Raw genomic sequence first — 14,756 nt, forward strand, 5'->3', positions numbered from 1 at the left:
ATAAAAAAATAATATTTTTTTATTCTTGACTTTGTTGTTGCATTTGTTGCATTTGTTGTTCTTGAGCTATTTGTTGTTGAAGTTGTTCTTGTAATACAATACTTTCACCAGTTGCATCTTCCAATTCGAAACTTTCTGCCGTCATTGACAAATACATAGGACATAAAAGTTTTACAGGAACAAAGTTTGCGTCAACTAATGTCAACGTTATACTTGCCAAAGTGTTTGAGTTCACTAAGGTTGAAAATTCTGCATTCGAATGAACAATAGGCAAACCAGCAGAGAAAGTATTGTTTATACGCATAAGTATCTTTTGGTCATAATAGTTTCTGTCGACATTCGAATAACACTTTGAACCTAAGTTTGAAACAATATATAAGATTGGTGTGCTTAATGTCAATGGAATAGACATTCCTTGTATGACACCTTTTCCTGTTATAGGAAACTGTTGGTAGTAAAAACCAGAAATAAGTTTTGTATTATAGCTCATATCGTTTATAGTAAACTCAGTCGGACATCCAAACATAATGAAACCTGCTCTAGTTGCAGCACATGTTACACCCGTACTTAAAGTATTAAATAAGTCAACAAAACCTGTTGGTGGTATATCTGAGTAAGTATCTTCAAAGGAGTATTTTTTACCATTCACAACAATAAAGTCTTCTGGTGTCAAAAGAGCAAAACAGGCTTTAGTCGTCATTGTGTTTAAGGTTAGTTTACAATATCGTCCTTGAGGACTTTGTAAGTTTGTTGTTATAGAATTATATGACTCAGGGTTTTTAGTCGTAATAGTATAAACCATTATGTCTTCTGCCATTTACTTAGCAAATAAATTTTAATGAAATGTTGTGGTCGTCAAATATTTTTATAACGTCTGGGAAACTATATTTTAAGTTCAACGTTTCACCTCCTTTCATAACGTATATCTTGTCAATGACATTATATGAAACACCACAGCAACTAATGTCGGGTTCTATTTCTTTGATGTTTATATCGTCTGCCTCTGTCAAAGTTTCAATAGTTCTTTCAAAACTTCATGAGGTGCAATGACATATGAGTTCACTTTTACAGGGTTGTGTTCGACCAAGTTTAACATTATACTTAAAGCTTGACAAATCTTCTCCTGAGTTTGAAGTTTGTCTTTCAGTTGTTGGTAGTCGTTTCGAATATCTGCAACAGAACTTAAGTCTCTGTTAACTTCAGGATATGTTGGTTCTTTTACAGGAACAATTGTTATACCATCTTCGTCTTCGTATGGTTTCCCCACTTCAACATCTCTGTCTTTGACATTGACAATAACACTTTGACTGTTTGTTTGAGTTGGTGAATTTAACTTCACATCTGCCACCGCCATTAAACCTTTTGAAACACTTACGCTTCTATTTTTCGGAAATGACATTTTACTTAGAATAAAAAGATGGACGTATTCGATATCTCTTGAATTGAAGCAGAACAAAGTTTATACTCACAAACAATACAAATACATTGACAGAATAGTTCTTTACACAAACAATGGAAAATGTTATAGAATAGCAGTCTTTGCTGAACCAAAATATTTTCATAAAGCAAAGAAAGTTGGTATAACTGAAATGGTGAAAGTTCTTGAAGCAGACAAAAATATAACTTCAAAACTACCGATATTACTAAAGGAAAGTTTATAATACAATATTATGTCAAAACTGGCGTACTGTCAATATTTGACGGAGAGAAGTCAGTTCAAGAACAACTTACTGACCTGCTGCCAAAATCTGCTCGATGGAAGCTGTCGTTATGCCAATCTGAGGAGCCCCAGCAGGTTTCATCGAACGAATCTTCAAAAGAGCATCTTCCGTGAAAAGTGCTATTGGTTTTGTAAACTTCTTTGCTCTCAATTCATCTGGACCGTCTCTGTCACCAGTATATTGTATTTGAACTGTACCAACAGTTGAAATACCACCCATAAAGTCTTCTGAGTCAGCAAATGGAATGCCAAGCCAAAAGTTTGAACGGTCTCCATTGTATATTGAGTTTTTTGACCTCCTGTATGAGTCCATACTTTCACATATGGCATAATAGAACTTTGCATTTCAGGGTTAATAGGTTGTTGTGAAGTTGTTGTTAAAGTTCATAGCATCTAATGTCAAGTTGTATGACCTCATATCCTCAACTGTAGAATATTCTTCTCTTGGATAATATTTGCCATCTATGTTTATATGATATTTAATACCAGGGTTGTAGAAACAAGAATAGTCATTTATAGTTCGTCTGAACAGTACAAACATAGTATCTGCATGTTTCATTGCAGTTGTTAAAGCAATATCTGTTCTTGCACTGCGGCTCCTGGATTTTGGTTTCCAACTTCACCTGCAAAGTCTTTGACAGATATTTGGTGTATAGGGAACATAAGTGGAACTGCAATATATTTGGCAGCTAAAGCATTTGAAATATCTGGGTCCAACATATAGACTGCAAGTCTGCTTTCTATTCTCTTGCATTCAAATTTCGCATGTGAACTTAACTGGGTCCCAAGCAGTTCCAGCAGCATTGAAATAATAGTTTACTTCATTGTTGAAGTTTGAGAAACCAAAGTCTAAGTCAACTTTGTCTTTGCAAAATTCGGCGAATGACGTTTGATGTTCTTTGTCTGTAATAGTGAATGGGTCTTGTGTTGGTGCAATGACTAAGTTATTTTTGCTTGGAGTAAGTTCGATAGAAATTTTTCCTGCCCAGTTTGGCAAGTATCTTAAAAACCTGAAGATGAGGAAAGATGACAAAGGAACTCTAAGTTTCAGTTTTACTTTGGTTACTGCTGCTGCAATTTGTCCAGAAAGGTTAACATAAACTCCTGGAACGTTAGGGTCAAGTCTTCTTATTTTCTCAATGTGCATACTGTCTGTTTGTTCTCTAGCTTGTGGTTGTACTGAGTTTCTCAAAGCGAACCATTCATAGTTTGCCATGTTACTGTTTGAACTAAGTCAGAGTTAGAATATATCTTATATCCCATGAAAACTTCTGGAGCATATTGGTATCCGACATAGAAAATTCCATTGCAACCTTTCTTGTCAGACAACTTGGCAGAAGGTTTTATTTTCAATGTCTTGTTCCACGTATAAGAATGAGTTGTCAATAGAAATAATATGAAACCTGTCGCAAGCAATATCTACTGTTGTTGAAGAACCTTCTCCAAACTCACCTACGTTTCCATAAGAAACAGCAGTTGTATATTCGTAAGTTCCAGGAACTATTTCTGACCTTCTAATGGCATTGTCGCATTCGTTATACCATTCGGAAACATTTCCGTTCATGGCATCCAAAACTGTTGGCGTTATATTCTGAGCGGCGTACATTTCATATGGGTAAAAATATAGAATAGTTGGATTTATATGTCATAATAGAACCCACTCGGACCAAGCTTTACTTTCTTCCTGACTGAGTTTTTAACTAAATCTTTAACTCTTTTTTTCCTTCATTGCCACTACTTTCACTAGATGAAGTTACTTCTTCACTACTTTCACTTTGTTCTACTCTTCTCTTCTTCTTTGGTGTCGCTTTTGGTAACTTGCCCTCTGCTTCAAGTTGTAGCATCTTTGCCTCATGTTCACCTAGTATGTTGTAAATTTCCCATGTCCTTTTTGCCTTTGGGCTCTGGTCGCCCATTTCAGGTAACCTATATCCTAGAAAGATTTTGTCATAGTTTGTATTTGAGTCTTCGCTTATTGTTTGCATGACTCTTTCCTGAGTTTCCGGTTCAAGCTCTTCAAATATAGCTTGTCCATATGGAATAAGCTCGTTTCCAAATATATGTTTTTGTAGCCATTCTGGTTTTCTTTCCATGTAACCAATAATATCTTTTGTGAATGGGAAAGCTTTTACCCAACGTTTCAGTCTTGCGTCATTTATTTCTGTAGTTGGTTTTATTTTGTCATGGAACATGTTTTTCAATACTAACATTTCATTTGGTACTGTCTATTTGAGTTTTCTTAAATATTCATCCCTTCTCAGTTCATTGTCTGCAAAGTAAGTTTTTATGACATTTTGCAAACTTTCGTTTGCAAGGTCATGTACAATAGGTTCTCTTCCTTCTCTCTCCCTAACTCTCTTTCTAAACTCTTCACCAAATATACCATCTCTATGGTTCTGTGTAGTTCTTTGAGATAAATGTTCTAGAACGTCAGGTGTTATATTTCCCTCAGCCATGTTCATTTCATACTGGTCCAAAATATCTGCATCTTTCATATCTTTCAATGGCATTAAAGCCGCGCTGAAAATACCAGTTATATCTGGTTCACCATTCAATTCCATTGCGTCTACAACTTCTTGGAATTGAGGTTGTAAGTTTATGAACCACCTATCCGGATTAGCTTTATGACCCCATCTCATTGTAGTTCCATCGTCTGCAGAAACAAAAGTAGGTTTGTTTCCATATTGGTTAGGTTCTGAATGAACTTTAAACAATGTTTCATTTCTATATGCTTTGTTGAAATTTAACCTTTTATTTTCACCGAGTTCAGCCAAAGATTGAACGTTATATGGTCGTAAGTAAAAAGGATTATTGTATTTGCGTACATTTTCTTTCAGTACTTCCATTCTATGCTGAATATTTTCATCTGATGTTGGAGTCTTTTGTATGTCGGTGAACATTTTTCGATATCCTTCTACTATGTCAGCCGAATTTTTCTTAGACTCTTGGAAAGATTCCATATTCTCCTCATACTCTTGTTGAGGGTCAAGATTTTTCGGCTGTTCCAAATCTTCATCTAGTTCTGTGAAGTTAGTTTCCAAAGGAGGGACTTGTTCGTTTCCTTCAGGCTCTTCTAGCTGTTGTTGCTGAACTATTTCTTCCATGTCTGGTTGTATCTGAACTTCTTCCTGTGGAGTTTCTTGTACCTCATCTGGTGGCATTTCATATATTCCGAGACCGTTTTTAACAAGTTCCCTATCTAAGTCATCCGGACTCATAAACCTTTCTTCTTTCGTTCCGTCTCTATTTTTTACGCGTTTCATGAAGAGAGTTGAATTATCATTTAGCTCTGACATCAAATATCTCGGAGTAAATTCATCCATGTCATTTGGATGATATGCTATTAAATCATATCTCTTTGCGAGCTTGTATTTTCCAGGTTTGAGATTATATCCGATTTGATGCTGAACCATAAAGCTAAATAGGTTCGGGTCAGTATTTCCTTCCTTGAACTTTCTAATAGCTTCTTTATATCTGTCACTAAAGTCAAGAGTATCTAGGTAACCATAATCTTCCTTAAGCATTTTTAAGAATTCTTGGTTTCCTTTTTCTCTACTTCTTTTATGTCCTTGCTCTGTTTGTGGTTGTTGTTGTGCAGGGTTTTGAACTGTTGGTTGTTGTGCAGGGTTTTGAACTGTTGGTTGTTGTGCAGGGTTTTGAACTGTTGGTTTTGGTTGTTGTTGTGGTGCTGGATTTTGAACTGTTGGTTGTTGTGCAGGGTTTTGAACTGTTGGTTTTGGTTGTTGTTGTGGTGCTGGATTTTGAACTGTTGGTTGTTGTGTTGGTTTTGGTGCATGCCTGTGTCTGTGTCCATGTGACGATGTAAATGTTTTAGGTAGTCCTGGTGCAGGTGCTTCTCTTGGAGGGTTTGGTGGTATATAAGTTCCACCAGCTGGCACATATGTTCCATCTGCAGCATAATGTCCTACCTGACTTTTCGTTTTTAAGAAAGCATTTACTAGGTCTGTTTTGGTCTGTTGTAACTCTTTTTCTTGACTTTCCACAACAGTTGCTCTAACGGCGTCATAGGCACTTTGAACTGCCTGTCTCGTTGCTGCATCTGTTATTTTCGTCATATTTTGTGCTACTTCTTTTAACTCTTTGTCGAAACCTTCAGACTTCAGTTTCTTTCCAGATGAGAAGTCGTTCACTAGTTTCACCTTACTATGAAGAGCTTCGAAGGCATTCTTAAAGTCAGCATTCATTAAAGCTTCATTTGAACTGTCTTCATCCGCTTGTATTTTTGTCCTTATTGACCATATAAGTTGGGCTGCTTTAGCGTTGGCTTGGGCATCTAACCAGTCATTATTAGCTTTTATATATTCTGCGCTTTTCATTGCCTTTTGCATGGCTGCGTCGTTATTTTTACTTTCTTGTGCTAAGTTTTCATACTGTACGGTTTGGTTTTGCAACTGTAAAAGTTTTTCTGCCTTTACATTTGCTTCAACTTCTTTTTTATACTCATCGCTATCCATATATGTCTTCATGGCTTTTTGTTTTATCTCTTCATCTTTCAGTACTTTATATTGAGTAGTATGGTTTTTCAAATTTATAACATCTTGTTCCATTTTTGCTACTTCTGCTGCTTTTTCTGACACTTTTTTCGCATATTCCTCTGTACTTAGTTCTTTCAGTTGTTCTTCTTTCTTCTTTTTCTCTACGTTTAACTCATTGAGTTTCTTTGTGTGTCTGTCATATTCTAGTTTCTTTTCGTTTTCACTTATTTGTTTCTGTATGTCTATGTTTGACTTTTTGACATCTGTTATTTGATTTTTGAGTGAGCTCAAATTCATTTGACTTTGAGGGTTATAAGCTGTTCCGTCTGCAGCTCCACCATAGCCTGCCATTTTCGCTAAAAGTGCCGCTCTTAAACCTCCACTCTGTGCACCAATAACTCGGTTTAAAAGCATAGGGTTGCTTGACATTTGTTGCAACATAGTGGGGTCATTCATCATTTGTTGTTGCAACTGTTGTTGTGGTGTCAGTTTTACTATTGGATGTTTCAATGCTCCCTTCCTCTTACGTATATTCTTACGTAGCTTACGTGGCATTTTAAGTGAAGTTAAAAAGCGGTTTTTGACAGATGTTTATATGACACTTTTTGTTTAGCACAAAAAACTACTCGGTCAAAGTGTTGTCAGTTTTGTAAAATAACCGTCTTATCTTGTTTTAAAAGGGAGAAAAGGCTTCTCAAAGTATACTTCCTTGGAACGCCTGTAACTTTTCCTGTAGCGACGATAGACCCTTACTTGTTCGGACAAAGTTATACTATTTTGAGTGCTCTACAAAAAAAGTCACCGGCTGGCTCGTCCTCAGAAATTTTTTATGGGCTAGAGGGCGCAACGCGCCTGGAAGCCCTCCGAATAAAAACTTCATTTATACTAAACATCTTCAGGGCTAGAGGGCGCAACGCGCCTGGAAGCCCCACTACCCTTTTTTTATATTAATGATCATTGTTTTTTGTTTTTTTGATTAATAATTTTTTAATGATCATGAATATTATATTTTATTAATTGGATTAGTCAATAATTTGGTACAAATGAGCATGAAACTATTGTCATGATTTATTCAATCATTATCGTTAGATTATTTTCATTTCGAATTATAAAATAAGGATTAAGGGCTAAATTAGTAATATCAAGTTTTCCCATGTTACTGAAATTTAAATATCTATTATTTGTTTGGATTAACATATGAAAATGTGAATCTGACAAAACTTCTGAAATTAAATTTTGTGAAGAATAAATTCACATTTTTTCAGCTATAAATTTACTCAATTTCCAAAATGAAGTTTTTATTTAATCTACTACTTTATTATCCTTCCTTTTTATAAAATGTGATTTCTATCGTTCCTAGTGGTCCTCAATTTAATTAAACGATAATAATATGATATTAGTTATTTTTCCATAAGAATTAATATATAATTGAATATTAACAATTTTCTGAGGATGAAAATTTATTTAAATAATTTCAATCAATTCAAGTACTCAATTTACATTCACTTCATTATTTAATTGTCATTCCCAGTATGGCAATGATCCATGCAACTTATGCTAAAGACAATCAGGGTAACATGTCTGAACCACTTGATAATGATCAACATGATCTTATTCAACCTAACATGCAAATGCAATTTGATATTTCCACAAATATCGAACAAAAGGCTGGGAGTTCAAACCAGTGTCTCAATCCTGATTACCAAGATTTTGGATTTCCAGATATTAATCCATATGAAGATTTTACAGCATTTGGAGGACAATATGGTGAAATTGCGAATCATGATTTACTTCCTGATTTACAGGAAAATATTGATCTAAGTCTTGATCCACCCATGCCATTTGAAAGTAAGGCAAATGAAGGACAGTCTTCTGGACCCCCAAATCATGATATCATTTCTAATTTGCAAAAAAATGATCTGGCTCCTGATACACAGCAACTATTTTGCAGTGCAACAGTTGAGGGACAGTCTTCTGGAATCTCGCAACAGAATACCATTTCTGATTCGCAAGAAAATAATGAACGTACTCAATATTCCCCTCCATCAGTTGATGAATGTTTTTTCAACCAACAAGCGTCTGACTTTGAATTTGGTGAAATTGAATTCGATAATTTTTACTGATGTTTAATTTCATTGTATTATTTGTAATAAATAAAAAGGTGATCTTTCATTGATTAGATTTTTTCAACCTTCAACGATATATGTTGTCTATATCAGACCTCCTTTCTTTTTGATACTTAACATTGTTCCTAAATCTTAGCCGTTAAGGCTGTTCTGAAAATATTTTTTTTCGAAAAAATTCGAAAAAAATTCTTAAAATTCAAAAATCCCTTAATTCCTGAGGATTTTGGAAAAAAGTTTTTACATGAACATGTGTATATTATATGAAGTATATTGATAAGGTAAAAATCAAATTTTATTGCATATTCATCGAGAAAATAAACTAACGAATCCCTCAAAATTGAGAGGGTAATCCTCCTCCTCTCAAATAAACGTACATACGGGTGCACCCTTAATACTTATGAAAAAAGAGGCCACCCGTATGTACGTTTATTTGAGAGGAGGAGGATTATATTTTTGAAAGGGTGAAACATTATGAATATGTTAATTATATAATAATATGTATTATTATAAAAAAGAAAAAATAAAGCACGTTAAAATTTTTCTTTCTTGATTTTTTACAAAATCTACTTAGAATTATGCAAAATATGACTAAATAATTATAAATTTCAAGTTAAATTTTAATTTTGATAAATAATTTAAATTTCAAAATATCAAGTTCAGTTCGACTATGTATGTAGTAATTCCTCAATAAAGTGCCAAAACCCTATTAAAATATATGAACATTTTCAACATTTTAATGTTTTTATTTAAAAATTTGACGGAATATGAGCTTCAAACAATTATTATGTAAATAAAAATAATTAAATATATGTATTTATTCGTATTACAACCGTAGTAAGTCGATTCTTCCTTTCTTCTACTGAGGTTTGAATTTGATTTCGAATTGTAAAGAGATTCAAAGGGAAAATACTAGCGGAGAAAAACTACCTCCATGAAAGGGTCATAATGGACTCAAGTTGTATTTTTTGATATTTTTTGCTTTTCGAGCCTAAATAGGTAGCCAAGATAATGCCTAAAAATAAGGTTCTAAATTCTGAAGTTTACATGATCCTCTCGTGTGCGCCCTTAATATTATGAAGTCATCTGAATTATTGGTAAAAAAAAATTTAGAATTATCTAAAATAACCGAACAGCGGCTTTATAAAATCAATTTATTCTGGTTTGACATTCTTAAGTATTTCGAAAATATTATTGAACTGAGGTGGGAGATTAGGAACCTCCTGGTATGTAGCCATTCTCTTCTGGATGATGACCTGGCTGAGTGAACCGGCCTCCTCCATTTTCTCTCTGTCGAGAAGGATGACTGATGGATCGTTATCCTTATCGCTGACGAGGTGCATGTAGAGGCAAGCGTTCTGGATGAGCTCGTAGATGAACCTTGTGTCTTCCTTTGTCTTCTCTGGTGACTTTGGAACCTCCTGCAGGCCGGCAAGTACAACCTGGCGTCCCTGAGGTGGAATGGTGTAAAGGTTTGGAGGAAGTTTGTAGAGGTCGTCGAACTTAGCTTCTGTCGATGTGCAGTAGTCAATGAGTCTTACTGTAGCTGTCTTCTCGTTCTGGTTGATCTGTTCGATCCTGACTCTGAATGACTGGTTCTTGACGTGATAGACGAGGCAGTCGTTCTTGAGTGGGATCTCTGTGAAGCGGCTCTCATCGAGCTTCATGTCTGCGAGTTCCTTTGCGATTGTCTTGAGTGCTTCACCGTTGTGCTGGATGACGATGTTTGTTGGTGTTGAGACGCAGACGACGCTGACTGGGTAGACAGTGCCCATCTGCAAGTCCTGGAGATGGCGTGTCTTGTCCTGCCAGAGACCTTCGTTGAATGACTTGCCCTTGTCCTGTGCGTCGATCAATTCCTGTGGGATCTTCTCCTCGTTTGACTTGAGAATCTTTGGACGGATCTCTGAGTAACCGCGCATGAGGATCTTCGCTGCGATGTTCTTCTTCTCTGAGTCGTACATGTTGACGTAAAATGTTCCTGTGTGCTCATCGAGAGAGAGGATTTCGATCTCTGCCTCTGTGTTGAGGAAGTTGTCCATGCAGAATGCCTTTGCATCGTGGCCGAAATGGTCGTTTGGTGCAATTGGAAGCAATCCGTTGAGAGCAACTCTGATGAGGACTTTCTCCTCTGTCAGCAAGACTGTGTACCTTGTTGTGGAGAGAATGTGCTCAATGATGCAGTGGAAGCGGTGGCCCTTGTACTCATTGAGTTTGTCGTTGAGGTTCTTTGTGTATGTGAGGTCTGTGAACTTGAATGGATCTGGTGTGACGGAGGCGTGGACACCGACGTGGGCGGCCTTTGCGCGCTCTTCTGCTGCAACTAACGCAGCGTGCTTGGATGATGGAACGCCGCAGACTGGATCCTTGTCAACTGTGGCAAGACCTTTCTCGACGAGATCTTCGTTGATGGACTTTCCCTTCATCGAGATTGTGCCGTAGAGATGGTCCTCAAACTGGGCCTCGATCTCGATTGTGAAGTACTTCTGGCGGTAGTTCTGGCGGAGGAATTCACGTGCTTCGAAACCATTTGACTCGCAGCCAACTGTTGTAGAGAAGCGAGGAACGTGGATGTCGTTGAAGTAGATGACCTTGCGCTGGCCTTCAACGAGAACGTAGAGACCGGATGAGCCGCGGACAGATGTAACAATACCATTCATCTGTTGGAGATTTGTGTTGATGCGTGACTGTGGTTCGTTCTTTGCCCAGAAACCTGCCTTCTCCTTCTGAGCGAGAAGCTGTCTGTGGATGTAGAGGTTTGGATCGAGGCATTGGTCAGCTGTCTTCTTGTAGAATGTGGCGTAACCTTTCTTGATGGAATCTGCAACAGCGAGGTCCATCTTTGGAGTGATAATGCATCCGACGAATGAAGGAATTTCATTTGCCTGGTTCTGGTAGCTCTGGAAATTGCTTTCGAGGTAAGAAGTGATACGGATGCGAAGTTTACGGTTTAAGAACTTGTTGATGGAGTCTTTCTTGCTCTCTTCACGGATAGGATCATCTTCCTTGAAGTAGCAGACCTTGCAACCAGCGAGATTAAGATAAATGTTTTCATGATTTGGAAGAAGGAAAACTGAAAGAATTGTAGCGGCTTTGATACCATCAATGTTGCAATCGAATTCGCGTGTGGTAAGAATTTGCTCAACGTTTGGCTTTTGTGGAAGTTGGCGAACGAAGCCTGGTGTTTCTGACCAGATGCCTCTTTTGGCAGCCTGGGCCGCTTCCTGAGCCTTTGTAAGTTCTGCAATATAACTAGCGTGCTTTGGATAAACTGATTTTGTTTCGCGGAGTTTGGCCCAGCCGTTTTGGCAAGCCAAAATGCCGATGTCTTCCTGTGTTTCGTATAATTCAATTTTTGTAAATGTGACAGTAAGAGGACCGAAGGCTGGATGTGTTCTTGTTTGGTTTGATGGATTATTTGAATGGACAATAACGCGTTTTCCGATGCAGAGATCACGGAGATACTCCCATGATGCATATCCGTGTGGTTCATCTGGGAAGGTTCCGTCAGAACGTCCGAATTTTGGAGCAACTAAATGCTCTAAACAAATAACTTGTGTTTGGACGTTGTCAACGAAGCGAACGATGAGAGAATCGCCTGAAAGGATGCCTGCAACAATACCTTTAAGTTGAGAAGACATAATAAGTTTCCCGAAAAAATGTGGCCATATCTAACCGCCAATTTTCCCTTCGATGACTTCACTCATATATTGACAAATTATCGTTTGGCATCACACATAATAAGCACTGCCTGAATTTCCTAAAAATAAAGATTATAATCGTTTAAAAATTCATATCGTTTTTATTCTGTTATTTGTTCAATAAAGGTTTCTAAATATGCTACATTAGCTGTGCCCCTTAGGCATGATGTAAAACCTTCAAAATCAAGTAGCTTATAAGCTTTGTCTTTTTCAATTGGAATTTAATCAAACATTTGACATATTTCTTATCAAATCTTTCGGGGTTTCATCGATTTATTGATCGTTTCGTTATTCAGTCCTCAATTACTGTTGGAAAATTACTAAAGATACTTCATTTTCCATTACTTCACAAAATTATATTATTGAAACTACATCCATTATGAAAATTAATTTTGGGATTTTTCTTGCTTCTAAGTTTTATACATAAAACCATTCTGTGAGTTCTACAAAAGTATATATATAAAAATATGACACCTTGATAAAGATCGTTATTCAATAAGCTAATCTCATATACTTTTATGAAGTTCTATGGGTAACAGGAAGAAAATTCTGAAGAAAAGTTCTCAACTTTTTTCTATGAATTACAAAAAATATGAGGGAAAAAGAAAAATAGATATATGGTTGCATAGTATTTTTACTTAGATTTTTCAGCCCTGATAGTTTTAACGCCATCAACTAGATACTTGAGTCCAAGAACAAGGTTTTCTTCTGTGACTGAGAAGCAAAGTCTGAACCAACCTGGGACTGGATACTTGAATCCATTGGCACCTGGAAGGATGTGGACATTATGCTTTTCAATAAGGTCGAGCCAAAGGCTCTTTTCGGATTCAACGTCTGGAGCGATGTCAGAGAGATTGATCATGATGAAGAGTGATCCATCGCAGTGTAAGAACTCGATGCCGCCCTCTTTGAGAGCTTTTTCCGTAATGTCGAGATTCTTAATAAGGCGATCTTTGCTTGTCTGGATCATTTTATCTCTGAGTTCGTAATCGCAGAATATACGTTCGAGAATCTGGCATGTATCGCTGCCCATGCAGTAGCAACCCATGCATGTTTTGACAGCCTGAAAAACTTCTTTGACTGGTGTGTAGAAGATACCGATATGGAAACCAGCCATGCCCCAATCCTTTGAAATACCGTAGAGGTGATGGGTTCTGAGTGGATCTGCGTCTGGATGTGACATGATTGAAGTGTATGTTTGGCCACGCATTGACAATGCGTAAACATCGTCTGTAAAAACGTGAAGATTTGGATTCTGGAACGCCCATTTGAGAACTTCAGAGATGTTTGGAATTATTTCACCAATTGGATTTCCAGGGTTTGTAAGAAGAAGAATCTTCGCATTCTCAGGTGGAGCGGGTGGAAGATTGTTGAGATCGATGTATTGGAAATCGCAACCGCAAGGATACATATCTGGCTCGAAGCAACCATATGCTGGTGCTGGAATGAGAACTAAGTCGCCTTTCTCGCAGAATGCGAAGGAAATTCTTTCAACAAGATGCGAAATGCCACTTCCGAAGAGAATCTGATCTGGGTTGACATTCTTCATTCCAAGATGGTCTTCATAAAGCTTTGCGAGGCCTTTACGAAGATTTTCTGTATGCATTCCACCTCCATATGTCAAATGGTCGGCAGTGAACTCAGGTCGGCTCTGGCAAAGTGGAACAAGGAAGTCGTCAAGAAGGTGATTCTCGGCTGTTCCAAGGTTCACGACCTTTGGATTTGTTGCACACTTCATGAAGCCAATGCCCAAGATAGGAACTGGCTTCTTTTCTAAGTGTTCGAGGTATTTAGTCTTCTTGAAAGACATTTGATAAAATTGGACCTCAAATTTTTTTGAAGGAGAAAAAAAAAACAATGAAAGCTAATAAAAATTAATGGGGCAATGCGGGAATTGAACCCGCGACCTCGCGCACCCTAAGCGCGAATCATACCACTAGACTAATTGCCCTTACTAAACATATATTGTTAGAAAATTTAGTGATAAATTATTATAACTTTTTATTGTATAGATGATAAAATGTAGTCAATCAAAATGCTATTAAATATGTAGCGATTATCAAAAAATATATAGAAGTTTCAAATCTTGGGTCCAAATTCTCAAAAAAAAAAAACAAAAAAGACACTCCTCTTCTTTCTGATAAAATCATAAAAAGAATGCTAAGTTCTCAATTTTCCATCATGTCCATCTCTCTCAATCACTTTTTGTTCACCCTGAGGGAAGCTATTGTTGGGGCATTTTCTTAGGAGAGGGTAAATTTGAATACCATTCAAAAGTAAAAATTCACAATTTGTTCGATTTGGACATATAATCTATTATTATATATACATGGCACGATGGGCGCTACTTTTTGGCGCCAGCGGCGCCGCCCGCGCCTCCGGTGGCTCCCACTGGTGGGGAGGAGACGATAGAAAAAGATATAAATTTTACTAAAAAAATTGAATTTTGGAAATTCTTTTGATTTTTTTGAATGATTTACGAAGAGATTGAACACATTTTGTACTATGAAATATCGTTATTAATAAATTTACTTCTTAAACATCTATTAAAATCGCAATTTTGAATATTTTTATGATTTTTTTTGACCCGATCACTTGCGCCCGCGCCCACTGGGAGGGGCGCTTGTAAAGTATTCAAAAATCAATGTAAACATTTCAATTTTTGCTCCCACCTCCCATTGGGAGGGGGGCATATATCTTGTAGCGTTCAAGTTCA

The 14,756-nt window shown here is 37.0% G+C and overlaps 6 protein-coding genes, 1 non-coding gene and 1 pseudogene across 8 annotated transcripts, besides 2 other annotated features; 1 reads left to right on the top strand and 7 right to left on the bottom strand.

Moving 5' to 3' along the window:
- Positions 1 to 4,416: part of a mobile genetic element that runs on past the window's edge.
- On the bottom strand, positions 20 to 817 carry TVAGG3_0633930 (uncharacterized protein; the record flags this gene model as incomplete). The annotated part of the gene is made up of 1 exon (XM_051240945.1): positions 20 to 817. The coding sequence occupies one exon, from the start codon at positions 815 to 817 to the stop codon at positions 20 to 22; it is 798 nt and encodes a 265-aa protein (XP_051087532.1).
- TVAGG3_0633940 (protein of unknown function, DUF4106 family) lies at positions 1,034 to 1,354 on the bottom strand (the record flags this gene model as incomplete). Its single annotated transcript, XM_051240946.1, has 1 exon — positions 1,034 to 1,354. A coding segment is annotated over one exon (321 nt), but the record flags the coding sequence as incomplete, so codon positions are not given.
- On the bottom strand, positions 1,728 to 3,326 carry TVAGG3_0633950 (annotated as a pseudogene). Its single transcript has one exon. A coding segment is annotated over exon 1 (1,599 nt).
- On the bottom strand, positions 3,421 to 3,930 carry TVAGG3_0633960 (protein of unknown function, DUF4106 family; the record flags this gene model as incomplete). Its single annotated transcript, XM_001306640.2, has 1 exon — positions 3,421 to 3,930. One exon carries the CDS (start codon positions 3,928 to 3,930, stop codon positions 3,421 to 3,423), a length of 510 nt encoding a protein of 169 aa, XP_001306641.2.
- Positions 4,417 to 7,450: 3,034 nt separating the features above from the next.
- Positions 7,451 to 8,470, top strand: TVAGG3_0633970 (uncharacterized protein; the record flags this gene model as incomplete). The annotated part of the gene is made up of 1 exon (XM_001306639.1): positions 7,749 to 8,339. The coding sequence occupies one exon, from the start codon at positions 7,749 to 7,751 to the stop codon at positions 8,337 to 8,339; it is 591 nt and encodes a 196-aa protein (XP_001306640.1).
- A 283-nt stretch (positions 8,471 to 8,753) lies between these two features.
- Positions 8,754 to 9,406: a mobile genetic element.
- Positions 9,407 to 9,458: 52 nt separating this feature from the next.
- TVAGG3_0633990 (gamete generation protein family) lies at positions 9,459 to 11,980 on the bottom strand (the record flags this gene model as incomplete). Its single annotated transcript, XM_001306638.2, has 1 exon — positions 9,494 to 11,980. The coding sequence occupies one exon, from the start codon at positions 11,978 to 11,980 to the stop codon at positions 9,494 to 9,496; it is 2,487 nt and encodes an 828-aa protein (XP_001306639.1).
- A 662-nt stretch (positions 11,981 to 12,642) lies between these two features.
- TVAGG3_0634000 (1-aminocyclopropane-1-carboxylate synthase protein) lies at positions 12,643 to 13,863 on the bottom strand (the record flags this gene model as incomplete). Its single annotated transcript, XM_001306637.1, has 1 exon — positions 12,675 to 13,850. The coding sequence occupies one exon, from the start codon at positions 13,848 to 13,850 to the stop codon at positions 12,675 to 12,677; it is 1,176 nt and encodes a 391-aa protein (XP_001306638.1).
- A 56-nt stretch (positions 13,864 to 13,919) lies between these two features.
- TVAGG3_0634010 lies at positions 13,920 to 13,991 on the bottom strand. Its single transcript has one exon. It is a non-coding gene; the product is annotated as a tRNA-Pro (tRNA).
- Between the last annotated feature and the right edge of the window lie 765 nt (positions 13,992 to 14,756).

Source organism: Trichomonas vaginalis, chromosome III (genome assembly GCF_026262505.1).
Source record: "Trichomonas vaginalis G3 chromosome III, whole genome shotgun sequence".
NCBI lineage: Eukaryota > Parabasalia > Trichomonadida > Trichomonadidae > Trichomonas > Trichomonas vaginalis.